Source organism: Rousettus aegyptiacus, unplaced genomic scaffold (assembly GCF_014176215.1).
Source record: "Rousettus aegyptiacus isolate mRouAeg1 unplaced genomic scaffold, mRouAeg1.p scaffold_m13_p_12, whole genome shotgun sequence".
In the NCBI taxonomy this organism is placed as follows: Eukaryota; Metazoa; Chordata; class Mammalia; order Chiroptera; family Pteropodidae; genus Rousettus; species Rousettus aegyptiacus.
Window position 1 is genome coordinate 13070926 of NW_023416287.1, and position 15475 is coordinate 13086400.

General features: G+C 49.2%; 1 protein-coding gene across 18 annotated transcripts in view; it reads left to right on the forward strand.

The window, feature by feature from the left end:
• Window positions 1-15475, forward strand: part of PTPRT (protein tyrosine phosphatase receptor type T) — a 918720-nt gene that overhangs the window by 880747 nt on the left and 22498 nt on the right. For 10 of the 18 annotated variants that reach the window (XM_016155891.2, XM_016155890.2, XM_016155892.2 and 7 more), the window contains 6 exons: window positions 1441-1477; window positions 2834-2931; window positions 5256-5315; window positions 6006-6122; window positions 10585-10739; window positions 14334-14469. In XM_016155891.2, the coding sequence (XP_016011377.1) occupies window positions 1441-1477; window positions 2834-2931; window positions 5256-5315; window positions 6006-6122; window positions 10585-10739; window positions 14334-14469 (603 nt within the window). The remainder of the gene's footprint in view (window positions 1-1440; window positions 1478-2833; window positions 2932-5255; window positions 5316-6005; window positions 6123-10584; window positions 10740-14333; window positions 14470-15475) is intronic. The other 8 variants (XM_016155894.2, XM_016155900.2, XM_016155898.2 and 5 more) reach the window with 1 other exon arrangement.

A 15475-nucleotide genomic window follows, 5' to 3' on the forward strand; every position in this document is an offset into this window, starting at 1 on the left:
GCATTGCTCTGAGTTTCACACTGTACTAGGCTCTATGAAAATTTTTTTTTAAACTTAGGAGGCAGTGTTTGTCCCCAAGAAGATGACAATCTCACTAAGAAGATAAGACCACTCAGAGAGTTAGGTGGAGTGGTGAACACAAAGTTCTGGTGATGATATTGGCCTTGGGTTGGAACTGACAGTCAACCCAAGCATTACTAGAAATGCCCAGTAATTCAAAGGTACTAAAGATTTATGGAGCAAGGGGAAGACTGAGTTAAAGAAGTGCGCGGGGAACTCAGACTAGTCTCTGAGTCTGAAAGTGGGTCCAGAATTTCAGAAATGCTATATCTCTTTCACCATATACCACATGGATAGCAATTTTGGCTTAATTCCTGAAGAATGGAGTCTCGATGCCACTCATCTCCCTCAGCGGGGCAGAAAGAGTGATGACCAATGCTTAACGCAAAAATAGGTATTCATCAAACTGGGGGACTTATTTTCTCCTAAGATGGTTAATCATAAAGGAAAATGGATTTCAAGATTGTCAGCAACCTCTCCACCAACCGCTTCCATGATTGATATCTGTGTTTTTTCTTTTTAATTTATCCATCCATTTATTCAGTCACTTATTCATTCAGTAAATGCTAATTACATTCAACGTTATGTACTAAATGCAGATCTCTCTCCAAAAATTGAACTCCTACCTAATATGCTAGACTGCTCTGTAACAAGAAAGGGGTCATGTCCAGGCGAAAGAGAAGATCATCTTCCACCTTTTCCCCAGTGATTAGGATTATGGGGCACCAGAGCCCAGCAGGGCCTATCAGACTATTCTAAAACGTACACGGAAATCAGAAACTGGCTGATTCTCAGAATCAGAAAGTGGCTTTATCAGTCTCTAGGTCACACCTCCAGGGGTCTTCCCCAGTGAACAAGGTTTCAGTTCCAAGCCCGGCCATGTTGTGTACAGAGGCAATGTAGCACCTGTTCCAATTTTCTTTTCCTAATCGTCATTAATGCAAGGAGCCAACAATACAATTATTTTTTTCTCTCAGGTGTCCTGCGGGGCTTTGCACAGTGCTTTGCGTGTAATCATGGCTCAGGAAAGACTTTTTTTGGCAGTCGATGTCCCACAGAAACCTGAAAATTCCCTCTCTGTCTCTTTCTGGGTGCATGCGCATAAGTGATGCCCACTCGATTTTTGCTCCCAGTCCACTGGCTCCAAGGTGATCCTATATGGGCACCTTCCAACTATAGTAACATAGCAATAGCTAATGTTTAGTGATTTACTAAGCAATTTATATGCATTATCTTATTTAATCTTTGCCTCTTCTCTGGGAAATATCTGATGCTATTCTCATTTTGCATATGAGGAAGTCATATTCTGGAAAGAATGCCGTTATGCTGTTCGTGAGCTTTGATAGGACGCTCTTCACTGTGCTTTTCTCTGTTATCCAGGGATACCACCGACCTCGACACTACATTGCAACTCAAGGTAAGTGCCCTCCTTTTTCTCTAAAGAGCCCTTACCCTTCACTGGAGGGGAAGAATGAGCTTCTGCCAGCAAAGAAGCCACACAGGAGTAGGGCTGGAGAGCCTGCAGAGGTCTTGAGATTGTCCACTTGTTTGTTCGAGAAGGAAGGAGGTGATAAGTTCAGCTCTAGGGGGAAGGGACATGAGTGAGAGAAGAAAGAGGTGTCTTAGGAAATGGTCAGGCTGGATACACCAAAAACATCAGCCTCACATGGGTGCCATTGATATCCACGACCCAGAAGTGGAGCTAATGGTGCCTTATCTCCTCAATGATGTGTGCCCAGAAGAGAGAAGGAGCCAGTTGTCCTAGAAAGCAACTTGGCAGTATGCCATCACAGGCTGAAAGACGATCATGCCTCTCAACCCTCTGGGAGGAAAGCCTGTGGATAATTATGTATGTGGGCAGTGACACGTATAAAGATAGTCTTCCCGGTGTTATCTGTAATTGGAAAAAAGTGAAAAATCTTAAGTGCCTAACCACTTGTAGATTAGTTAAAGTGTGATATTTCCCTATTGTGGAAAGTTATGCAGCTATGAAAAATATGCTTAGTAAGAATTCCTAAGGGCATGAGAAAATTCATACAATAGTAAATATATACATATACATACATACACATATATGTATATATGTGTGTGCATATATACATACATATATATATATACACACACACACAGAAAAATAACATTCAAATTTTTATATCAAATACACACATTAGCTTTATACTTTTATAATTGATGAAGGCCCAGGACTTCAAAAGAAAAATTTCCAAGGAAATTGCTTTGGATTCTCAGATTCACTCTCATTTCTTGTCTACTCTTTTTCCCTTTCTCTCTGGGCTCCAGATGAATGCTTCTAGCATTTGTCAAGTTCAAGACTGGGCATCTTCTGTTTGTCCCCTCAGCATCTGGCTCCTGGCAGCTCTCCGGCCTCCCACCCTCCCTACCCCAATTTCTTCCCTGTCTCTCATTGAGGTTCCGAAACCCGATTTGTAGGAAAATTCTCCTAAGCTATATTATTAACCCATAATATTGTCCAGATAAGGTGATGGGTCAGGGTTAAAATGGGGTTTATGGTGGAAAAGGTCTGAGAAGGAGGACAAGCAAGGGGACAGTGGAAGCTACAAACCTTGCAAGTTTGGAAAGTGGTTTTCTTATCCATACACTGACCTCCCATGCCTCGGGTCCCAGCCTCAGCTACGTGGGTGTCCCGGAGAGAATCCCCTGGCCACACTCTTGCTCCTCCACGTGGAGTCTTCACTGACCTTGGCAGCTTCTGGGCACTTCCAGTCTTTGACCCTGTCACCTTCTCTGTTGGCAGGTCCAATGCAAGAGACCGTAAAGGACTTTTGGAGAATGATCTGGCAGGAGAACTCAGCCAGCATCGTCATGGTCACAAACCTCGTGGAAGTGGGCAGGGTAAGCCCCTCCTGCAGTTACCTGGATGGAGGATGCTGGCGTTGCCCTCCCGAGCATGTCCCTGTTTCGCGCATTGTGCCAAGTGCCTCCTGTCCAATATTTCGCCCTCACGGCCACCTATGAAGGAGAAATCCTCACTCCCATTTGATACTCAGGGAATGTCCTTTCCCTTCAAACCCTCCTCATTTCTTTCTCCACCTTCACCCTCTGTCGATGACATCATCTCATGTAGTTCGGGGAACTTAAAGCCACCAGACATGAACTCTGTCATCGTCACACCACGAAGCTGCCATCCTGCTTGCTTCTACAACCATCTTCTCATTCTTTCCCTCTATTATCAGGTCGAACCATAAAAATGGCTGTTTTTGTTGACCCCAAATGGTAGAATTCCAGCCGTCTCTTGTGGCTCGGCCTAATACTAGGGAAGAAGTGACTCTTGCCCTTTCAAAGGCAATCCCAGTGCCTTGAATCACGGATTCCACTCAAGAATTTTCTCATTTCCTCGCTCACTTGAAAAACAATTCTCTTTCTCATTGCTAGATGTTTGTACACAAACATCCTGAGTACCTTCCCCTTTAAACATATAAAACAGGCGAACAAAAATGGCTCTCTTGTCCCTACTTTTCTGCCAAATGCTAAGACTCACACACAGGTTCTGTGTCTTCACTCCCGTTCTCTTCTGCCCACTCCAGTGTTGCTCCTCCCTTCATTCCACCCACAGCGATGCTGTGAACATCACCAGCATCCTTCATGTTGACGAGTCCAGCAGCCACTTCTCTCTTCTCATCGTATTCAACCTCCCAGCAGCATTCGAACCTTTGCTTCCTGATCTCTAAACCTCCATATTCTTCAGAGTTCAGGCCTCGGCCTCCCACTCTGCCCTATCTCGACTTTCTCCTATGTGGTCCTCAGCTACTCCTCAGACTTAGAAACGGGGCTGCTAGTCTCAGCTTGCTGTTACTTACTTGGTAAACTGTGGCATGTGGGTGGGTGGGCTGCTGAGTTTATAGGCACACTGCACACACACAGTAGAATTAAGAGGGCCTATCTATGTATTAGCTAACTGAGGAAGGGGCAGGTAAGTTGTTGTTTTGGCAAGAACCAGATAGATAATCCATTAAAATAATGGCGGCAGCCTCCAAGATAATGGGAAAGGGAGAATCTGGGCTGTGAGTCATAATCCAATAAAGGTCTGTGGACATGTCATAGCCTAATAAGAATTTAGGGCCAGGAGAGACTTTATCCTTGAGTTCGCTCTTATTTAGTCCATTCCCCAATTCCTCAGTTTTACAGATGGGGAAAGAGACCAAAGGAGTAGACTAACCATCCTGAAGTCACCCAGCCAGAAGCTGGGCATGACCTCCAACTCTCGACTCTCATTCTAGCACTCACGGTCTCTCTACTTGGGACTACTCCCTAGAGACTGAGGCCCAGGCTGTGGCTTCTGTGGACAAAAAGCCAACCCAGGATTTAAGAATTCAGAGACAAGTCCCAGCTTCTTCTATAACATCCCACGCTGGAGATAGGTCCCCTTGACGGATAGATCATGGATTTCATTTGGATTTGGGGAGGAAACAGGAGAGCAGTCTTTTAATGGAATTGCTGCTACGAGCCAAGCACTGTGCCAGATCCTATTGTACATTACTTCATTTTATCTCACAATCGTGTGAGACAGTGTGTTCCTGGTAATTAATCAGACGCCCTCGCTTTGCATCCTGGCTGCATCCCTTCCTAGCAGCTGGCTTTGAGCAATTTCCTTAGCCTTCTGGTCCTTCTGATTCCCCATCTGTAAAATGGGGATAATAATGGTATCTACTTCATATGGTTGTAGTGATAGTAATTAAAATAATATACACGAAGTATTTGTAAAAAGCCATAGTAAACCGTGTTAGACATAGTAAGTGGTCAGTGGCAGCTAGCGTCATCAATGGAAGCTGAGGTTCAGAGAGGTTCCAGCACTTTCTGGAAGCTGCACAACTGCTGAGTGTTAGAACAAAGCAATGCATCCATCTGTCTCCAAAGCTTGTTGTGCACTACCAGCGTTTCCCTAAGTGGGTTCCATGGGATGCTAGTCTGCAGGATGCTTAGTGAGAAGAGGGTTCCATGGTTAAATACGTTTGGGAAATGCTGTGTACTCTTTGCCCCTTTTGGAGAATCAAAAAACACATTAGCATTAGCATGTTAAACCAGCCGAGTAGTCCTGTAGCAAAGTGGCCTGTTTAATAACTTTGTTTAACCCAGCATTTCCCAAACTCATTTGACCACAAAACCTTTTGTTTGTTTGTTTTTTGTTTCTTGTTTTTTTTTTACCTAACACCTATTAGCACCCAGCGGAACACACTGTGGGAAATGCCACTCTAGGCCGTGCTGCGTCCCCCGGAATGGTAATGCTTTTGTTCTTTTAAGGGGAAAATGATGATCTCTTTCTCTCGGCGGAGTGTGACTTAGAGTCAAATGTGGGAATGGCTTGTTCACAGCGTCTGCACCCACTGCCCGGGCAGAGAGCAGTGGCCAGGTCTTCCCTCTGAGCCCAGCGCCTTCCAGTCTTTGATCCCAACCAAGAGCCTTTCTCCTTCCAGCCCCCGACTACCAGCTCTTAATAGTAATGCCCCACCCCCAGCCACTTCTGCTTCGACCTCCTCACTACCTCCCACCTTTTATTCTCATCTCTGCTCAGCTGATACCACTCAGATGCCAAAGGTAGAAAACTGGCCGCGTGACCTTGGACAAGTCACCCAACCTCCAAACTTGAGTATTATTTTCATCTCTAAATTGGGGAATACCACCACTTGCCTATCTCACCTGGATCTATTGGGTCACTTAGTGTGATAATAGATTTGAAAATTATAAGGAGCTCTGCAAGAGAAGATGCTACCATTGTTTCTAATGGCTCCGATTCCTCTGGGAGTGAGCTTGGCCTGTGTACTTTGAAGATCCCTGGCCAGCTGAAAACCCCTTGGACCGAAATTCTACCAAAGTCACCCTTGGGTTTATTTGAACGGGAAGGCCAGAGGAGGTGGCTGCTCACACTCAGCCACCTGCTTACATGTCCTCGCCTCTGTCCTTCCTCGCAGGTGAAGTGTGTGCGATACTGGCCGGATGACACAGAGGTCTATGGAGACATTAAAGTCACCCTGATTGAAACGGAGCCCCTGGCAGAATATGTCATACGCACCTTCACGGTCCAGAAGGTAAGCTTCCCTATGCCCGCGGGCAGCCCATACACTGGGGACTTCAGCGCTTCAGCTCGTTTGTGCATTCAGGACCCACAGTGAGCGAGGGTATGCTCCCTCCCATCCTGTGCTCAGCATCAGGAAGAGAGCAGCAATCAAGTTAGGTGTGGATCCCATTTCAAAGGACCCCACCTCCAGCAAGAGGGATAAACAGAATTCGACAGACAAATAAATGGAAGAATAATACCGGGTGATCAAAGCCATGAAAGAAACATCCCATGAGTGGAGACAGGAAGGTGAGGTGGTCAGAGAGGGCCTCCTGGAGGAGGAGGCATTCAGGCAGACAGCGAAGGCTGAGAAGGAGCCAGCCAAGGAAGGGTGGGAGGAATAGTATTCCAGGCAAAGGAAAAGAAACATGCACTGTCAAAAAAATTGAAAATTTGGGCATATTCTAGGCCTATGGTTCTCAACTGGGGTGATTTTATCCCATAAAAGGCCTTTGGAAATACCTGGAGACGTTTTTATTTGTCCAAACAGAGGAAGGAGGGGTGCTACTGGCACCTATGGGTGGAGGCCACAGATGCTGATGGACATCCTGCAATGCACGGAACGGCCCAGCACCCAACAACAAAGAATTATCCAGCCCAAAATGTCAATATCGTCGGGGTTGAGAAATACTAGGCGTAGAAAGGAGGCCAGGGTAGCAGGAGCTGGAGCAAGAATGAGATTGCAGATTATTATTATTATTATTATTATTATTATCAAAGTTATAATTTAATCATTATATAACCATTGTTATGATATCATTACTATTATAATTATAGCTGACATTTATTGAGCACTTACTAAACCAAGTGTGTTTCTAAATGCCTTGCATAAATTAACTCATTTAATCCTCCCAACAACTCCTTGAGGTGGATACTATTATTACTCCCATTATGCAGGTGAAACAATGTTAGGCACAGAGCACTGACGTCGGTTGCCCAAAGTTGCCCAGCTGCAAGGCAGCCGAACCAGGATTCCCACGTCAGCTCCTGGCTCACACTTTATTGTCACTTCCACTATACCATAGCTACCATTTTCTAAAAGCAACAGCATTCATGGACCAAGTGGCCACAGGCCTGAGGGTGCAGCAGCACCGGGGACTTCAGGTCTTCTGTGCCACTGGGGTTTGGTAAGTCCTCGTGAGGGCCAAAGCTGGCCCGCACACAGTGCCGTTCCTACGGGTAGGGTTGTGGTGCAGGACACACGGCTTGCTCCTGGCAGCGCCCCCTGCAACTCTCATGCTCCTAAGGGCCTGTGTATGCAGACTCAGGTGAAGAGCCAGGAGGGAAGGGTGCCCTCCACTGCAAGGGGGAAAAACTGCAGGTACGTCAGTATGGCCTTAGGTCAGATTCATTCGGAGCAGAGCCTGCGACAAAGATTCAGATGCAGATGGTATATCAAGGGACCACTCTCGAAAGAAACTTATAAGAGAGGGGAGCAGAAGAGGAAGGGTAACTCTAGCTTAGGCCCGATTCAGGGGGGCTTCTGGAGCATAAACAGCACCATAGAGTGGGCCCCCTTGCCCCAGTCAGGAGCTGAGGGGTAACTTTCAGGGTGAGCCGGCTCCTATCAGCTGAAGGCCCTTGTCCAGAAAAAGGGGCATCTATAAATCACTAGCAGCCCAACAAAGAGGATCTGGGTGGGGCACCCGTCTGATCTACCACATGTACAGTTAGTGCCGAGAATGAGCTGGGTGGCTGGGGACGTGGCAGCCCATCTTGGCACCCAGAACCTAAGCAGGGAGGCCTTGGAAAATTGTAATCAGTTCAGCAGGTTGAGGACTCATAGTCTTTTTCTGATTGTCTTTTTGTTTTTCTTTCAAACAATCATCAGGGAAGATATTACCCCTAGGAAGACACCCTTGAAAGACCCAATGGGCCTCAGAGAATTAACTCAGCTGGCCTCTCCAAAGCATGAAGGCGGGCACTCAGCAAACGCTGTCTGGGTTACGAGCTCAAAATCAGTTCCTAAGCCAGAGACTCAGAAATAACAAACAGGAAGCAGTGTTAGCCCTTGAAGAGAGCACAGTCCCTTCAGGGACTCGGTAAATAGTCACAGTGCAAATGGTGAGGGCTTGAACAAGGGCTTCCCGGGGCTGAGTTGATTCAGAGTATGGAGTGAAAAACTCCAAGTATTTTTGAAACGTTTCTCTTCTCCTTCTTCTACCCGTTGGTCAGTGCCTTAACCCAAGCCTTTGTTCACTCCTGCCCGGCCGGACTCTCCAGCACCCTGCTCACAGGGCTCTCAGCCTCTAGAATTGCTGTGTCTTAGTTTGGGTTTCTGAGAGGCAGAGCCATCTGTCCCTTTGATGATGCATTTGAGGGAGAACTCTGAAGAGAAGGGGCCTGGGGAAGGCAGAACGGGGCACAGGAAGGAGCAGAGCAATAGTGTAGTCTCAGCTGGAGACCGGCGTCAGCCCGATCCCACTGGGGTACGAATCGTACCACACAGTGGATCCCTTCTTGAGGCAAGAGGTCTTTCGTACAGCCGTTCACCGTTACGGTACCCCATCATCCTGGTTTGCCCAGGAGCATCCTAAATTTCGCACTGAAGGTCCTGCATCCTGGGAAACGCCTCAGTCCTAGGTGGGCTGACAGAGTCAGTCAGTCATTCTCACACCCCTCTCAGTCACTGAATGCCAGCTGCCTGCCCCACCCAAGAGAGGTGGTGCCTGTTGGGCTGAGAGCAATTCTCTGAAGAAGGGTAAGTGTGAGATGTCTGCAGCCAAGACTCAGAGTAGCTAGGGGGCAGGGAGGAGGAGGGTGCACTGGCTTAGGAAATGGGATCTGGATGGGCACCAATCGTGCCCTGTACACGGCCCCTAACACACCCACCCAAATCCATCCTCGACATAGCAGCCCGAGTGGTCCTCCTAAAATGCAAGCCTGGTGCACTGTCCCTTCTGTGCGACCATATGGGCAACCTCCCTATAGCTCCCCAGTGCCTCTGGGATAAAGTCCAAAGCCCCGAAAGTGGAAACCAGGGCCCCGCAGCATCCAGCACCCGCCCAGCTTCCCACCCCCGATCCTGCTGTCCGTCCCTGCCTGTCTTCCACTCTCCTCTGGAGTTTGCCTTGGGCTGTTTGTGATTCTGTGCACGTATCATGCTATTTCCTGTCCCCATGCTTTCCCCGTGCTGCCCCTCAGACTAAGATTCCCTCCACCTCTACACCTGCGTAACACTCAGGCATCGGCGTACCATAATGCTTAGGGGGGGCAGGCTGTGGAGCCCAACAGCTTACTAATTGTGTGACCTTGGGTATATTACTTAACTTTGCTTAGCCTCGATTTCTTCATCCGTGAAAAGGAGATAACAATGTGAGGATTGGCATGAGGATCCAGTGAATTAGTACACTGAGGTGTTCTGAGAGTGGCAAGCACATTGTCTATGCTTAATAAATGTTAGCCATTATTTTCACTAGTAATATGTTTCAAGACTCAGGTCAGGTATCGCCTCTTCCAGGAAGCCTTCTCCGATTTCTTCTCTCCCCAGATGGGGTTAGCCGACACTCCTTTATGCCCTTTAATAGAATTATTCACTTAAGAGCCAGCCTCTCCAACTAAACCATGAGCAGTTCTAAAGATAGATACTGCGGTTTTTATTTCCACCTTCCTAGTGCCTAACACAAGGCTGAGCATGGATAACCCTCAGTGAACATTTTTTAACTGAAAGAACACATAATTATGCATGCTTCCTATTCGGTGATCTCCAAACACCTGCAGGGGATTGCTGAGTAGGAAAAAGTAGGGGGCACTGCATAAAGAAAGGTTCAGAGGTGCGACCCGACCGTGGAGTAGTCAGAGAGCCCCCATTTGGCCTGCGGGGTGTCTGTATGAGGGGTGACGAGAGGGGCAGGGGACCGATTGGAGCTCTAGGCCCCACCACCCCATCAGTCAGAGAAGCTTTGCTTTTATTTGTTCCATAGTTTATGATTCTAAATAAGAATCTAATTAATAAAGAAGTCCGACAACGTTTTATTCGAAAGCCGTGGAGACTGTATAGACAGGATTGGACACCAGACCCAGCCACTGAGGGGCCCTGTGTTTCCCCAAAAATGATTTGAAGTTGGTGTTTAAGGCCAACATTTCTCTGAATCTGTTCTGCTACATACAATTTCCATGAAACACTTGTCAAAAGAGCGACCCTGGGTAAACACCGTGGGTGTTAAAATGCCCCCCTGGGGATTCAGAATGTGTATTAGTGCTCCGAAGGCTCTGAAAAGTCCTGCAGTAAATCAGTCACTCTCACGGTGTCTACTTCCCAAGTTCCCAGACGTAACAGACGCAGAATCCCTCTGTGCGGTAACACCTCGTCCTCTGCGGGCCTTGTCCTGCCTGACAGCGGGGAGGCTGGCTCCTCAGTGCAGCAGCCCTGGTTCCCAGGGGCACTGGGTGGGGGCAGCAGCTGGAGGAACAGAGGCCCGTTCTCTCCTCAGAAAGGCTACCATGAGATCCGGGAGCTCCGCCTCTTTCACTTTACCAGCTGGCCCGACCATGGCGTCCCCTGCTACGCCACCGGCCTCCTGGGCTTCGTCCGCCAGGTCAAGTTCCTCAACCCCCCGGAAGCCGGGCCCATCGTGGTCCACTGCAGGTAAGTGGAAGGCCCCCCACCCCAGACAAGGGAGCCTCTGCAGCTCTGCTGTCGTGCTAACACCCTGTGGCCCTGATTCTTTGCCGTGGACTCCCCTGCTGGCGTCTGCTGTGTCCGGCCCTCTGGTGAGACCCAGCTCCTGAGGTCTCACGAGAACAACGGGAAGAAGAACGGTCTTAGTCATTATCACTGTCGCCCTGACACAGTAATGCTCGCCGGAGACGAGGGCGTAGCATTGGCAGTGAACTGCCTGCGTACTTCGCCCACGTTAGTTCGTTTACTTCTCGCCGACCCTGAGAGGTGGGCATCACTACCACTCCCATTTCGCAGGTAAGAAAACTGAGGTGCTAAGATGGTAGATACCGCACTCGGGTCACGCAGGTGCGCGTCGGCAGAGCTGGGACATCCGCACGCTCGCCCTCGGCTCCTCGGCACAGCAGCGGGCCGTCTCGGTGGAAGCGTGCTTCTCTTCGTTTCTATGATTTTAAAAACCAATTGCTGGCCGGTAGGGGCCTTATTAGAGAATAAATGGATTGCGTCAGGTTTCACCGTATTGTGGAGAAGGGATATTTTCAGCTCTGACATAGAAAGTCACTTTGGGATGGACTGGCACATCTTTGAATCCTCCTAAATGGAGATGAAGTATCATGTCGTGGGCACGAAGAACGGGAGGAGGGTGGACGTCCAGACCCGAAGGCCGGCTAGGCTGCACCCTGCCCTTCCTTCCCAACGCCTGTCTTCTCCGGTGTGACCATGGGCCAACCCATGGTTCAGACACTGCGTGCAGGTGACCTCATCCCTGCCCTGGCAGTGCCGTGTCAGTCCAGGTCATGAGTCAAGTTGAGGAGAGACTCCGTAAACTGTAGGTGCCTCAGAGCCGGCCCCTTCTCACCCGGCATCCACTTTCCCTCCTCACATCATCGAGGTGAGAATTAGAAACCCCATGTCAAAGACGAGGCGACTGAGGGCCAGGAGGTAAGACTCGCCATACGCCCAGGGCTCTCTAAGCGCTTTGCGTGTTCTCTGCTTTTCACCTCATGACAAGCCAAGGATGGTAGAACATTAGCCCCCAAGTCCCATGTCCCAAAGAGCAGCCGGAGCAGGGGAAAGGGAGAAAGGGATACCGTGGCACACAGTTATCAGGCCCCCCTTCATGATGCCTCCGCGTCTTATCTCCATAGCAAGTCACCCTGATGCCCCCGAGCAGAGTGGCACCCACTCCTGAGGCTCTTCTGAAGATTTAATGGGTTGACTAACATATATTGGATGCCTCAGCATTCTGGACATAGCGTAAGCACTTAAAAATATCATGATTCTCTGTCTCCTACTGCTGTCTCCCTCCCCAGACTGATGATCCTTCAGGACAAGAACTGGGTATTACTCACATTCATAGCCCACTCCCAAGCCCAACGTCTAATGCATAATAGGTGCTCAATAAATATTTGTTGACTATAAGTTGCAACCATTTATTGAGAAATTGCTATGTAGCCAGGCAGAGGGCAAAGCAATTTACATGCATTATGCTTCTGCAACATAATTTCATGCAATTTACATGTATTGTGCTAGTAATGCTACATGGTGGGTCTGTTTATTATTACCAGCCTCATTTTAGGGATGAGGGTATTGAAACCCAGAGCAGTTGAGTCATTTACCCAAGGTCACGTAGCTAGTAAATGGTAGAACAAGGATTTGATCGCAGGGCTCTGACCCCAAGTAGCATGAGCTTAATCACTGTATGATGCTGAAATAAATGCCATCCGATCCTCACGAGAGACCTGCATGGAGGAGCGTTATCCGTGGAAGGAAACCGAGGCTCACAGGCACCAGGCGGCTTGCTCACCGGTGGTGGATCCAAGATTCCAAAGCGAGTCAAGCTGGTTCTTTCATCTAAAACAGGTCGAGGATGAGGCATCAGAGAAGATGTGGATGAGTGGCTCCTAGACCCCGAGACCCTCCCCCACCAAAGCTGAGCCCCTGCTGGGGGGTCTGGATTGGTGGAGGGTGGTGTACTCTGCGGCAAATATAAGTTGGACTTAAACCATGAAATCTCACCATAGATGAAGACTGGTTCCCGTGGGTTTACTTTCCAGATCATTAATGGTGATGGCCCCCGCTGGCCTACCTCCCGGGATTCATGGCCACCCAGGGTTACATTCCTACCAGTTCCCTCGCTTTTCCTCTTTATGTTTCTTTTCATTTCTGCACAGTCAGATTGAGACACTTGTCTCCTTGAGGGAAACATGTCGTGATTTCAGTGTGACCGTGGGCCAGCCCATCGTTCAGACACTGCGTGCAGGTGGCCTCATCCCTGCCCTGGCAGTGCCATGTCAGTCAAGGTCATGAGTCAAGATGAGGAGAGACTCCATACACCGTCGGTGCCTCAGAGACGGCCCTTTCTCATCCGGCATCCACTTTCCCTCCCCACATCATCGAGGTGAGAATTAGAAATCCCATCCATCCCTGACATGGAGTTTCTAATTCTCTCCTCCTTGTCAGTCTGGACTTCACTTCCAAAATGATACACACTTAAGGCAAATGTTTTGTTTGTCTCTGGCTCGCTGCCATGACTTTGGAACCCAGCACTGATCTGGGAAGGGCCAGCCGGGGTCCATGGAGTCTCGGGTGCTTTTGCCATTTTGTACTTGATCTGAGATTCTCCTACAGGAAGCCACCGGCAATCAGAATTAAACACATTATCAGGAGAGTCGATACCGGACCAGGGTCTCAGGACTGTCGGCTGCTCACTGATGCTCCTGCCTCATGATCCTGGGAAAGCAGGTGCAAGCGGAGCCAAAACCAGGGCATGGGACATGGGACTCAGGACTCACTCTCTGCCCTTGGGACAGCTCAGCCTCTCTAGTTAATGCCCTCGCCGTCCTGTCTTGTCTCTCCTTCCTTTCTTCCATCCATCAACCTCTTTGTTGAAGAAAAAGAAAAAAAAGAAAAGAAAATGAGAAGAAGGGAGGGAAAGGGGAGGAAGGGAAGAAAGACATCTCTAGTGTGCCAGGCGCCATGCTAGATACCTTAGAGACGGACTGTATTCATTCATCGGACGAGGAAACCGCATGCATCCGTGTCGTGTAAGCATGCATCATGCGCTATGTTGTTGTTAGAGGGAGTGTAACCGCACAGACTCTGGAGCCAGGCTGCCTGGGTCAAAGTCCCAGCTCCACCACTTGCTGGCTGTGTGACCTGGGGCAAGGTAAGCCTCCTGTGCCTCAGTTTGCTCACCTGTAGAATGGGATGAGACATTCCCTAATGGCCTCATAAGAGAATTAATAGGTAACGTTGGTGAAGGACACAGAATGAGGCCTGGCACTTTGTCGGTGCTGAGTGCATGATAAATGCGGGCAACAAAAATGAGCCGTTCCTGAAAAAATTGCCCCAGAAGCAAGCATTACGCTCGCATTTTACAAAAGAGAGAACAGAGGCTCTCAGGTCATGTTTTCGGGATCTCTAGGCAGTGTTGGGATGCGGACTGTGCTGCGCGCCCTCTGCAGTGTACCGCCTCTCTGTGGGGTTATCAGGGACAGAGCTAACTGCAAGGGGCCTCTCCAGGGCCAGCCCCACTCAGACCATTGTTCTTCCTTCTAGCGCTGGAGCCGGGAGGACTGGCTGCTTCATCGCCATCGATACCATGCTCGACATGGCCGAGAACGAAGGGGTGGTGGACATCTTCAACTGCGTGCGTGAGCTCCGGGCCCAGAGGGTCAACCTCGTGCAGACGGAGGTGGGTCCTGGGGGACCGAGCCAGCCGACCACCTGCAGCCCTGGCCAAGGGGCAGCGTGGTAGAACAGAGAGACCCGTGGGTGGTGGCATCCTATAGAATGGGACCTGGGTGTGGGAGCCATGGTGGGGTGAGTACTGGGCTTGCTATAGTGAGACCATCATGGAAGCTGGGATTCTCCTGCCAACCCGGAGGTCCCACAGTGCAGGGAATTCCGCCAGTGAGGAATGGTGGTGAGCTCCCCATCTCTGAGGGCATGTAAGCAGGGACTGAACAGCAACTTTCAGGTGTTCTTCATATGGTATTCCTGCCTTGGTTGGAAGAGAAGAGAGAGAGAGGGAAGGACAGCATTTATTGAACACCTACTCTGTGCCCAGCATTGCTTTCAGTCACTGTAGGAGTGGCTTAGTGATGAAGTTACTGAGTCCTCCGGCTAGGTGCCGGGGAGTCCAGGAGAGGGGGCACACAGCCCCTGACCTTGAGTGAGATGTGGACCTTCAAGCACTCGTCTTTCCTGTTAGAGAGCCCAAGACTCAAGGGAAATGGGAGGGGTTTCATCTTTATTGTTGAGCTCCTACTATGTACTAGGTTCTTTGTGTAAGGGGCATTTTTTTCCACTCCTCATCACAGCCTTATGGGGTAAATCCTACTAAAGCCCCACTTTACAGATGAATAAAGTGAACAAACAATAGTGTCCCCAAAGCCTCACATAGCCAGACAGTGGTAGAACGTATGACCCCAAGGGCCATGCTTTCCCCTGAACTACACTCTCTAGCCTTTCCTGCAGATCCTGCTCCTCGAAGCATGGTTTGTTATTCCCGTAACCAGAACCTTCTGGTTCTAGTGAAGGCTGTAGGTGCCCAGGCCATCAGCTGGAGCAGATAAAGAGCTGCTTCTATCATAAGCTCCACCAGGGGAACTCACCCATGGCGTCAGGCATGGCCGGTCACCGCTGGCTCTGCAGGGGACTCCCCCCCCACCACCACTTACGAGCTTGCACACATCAGA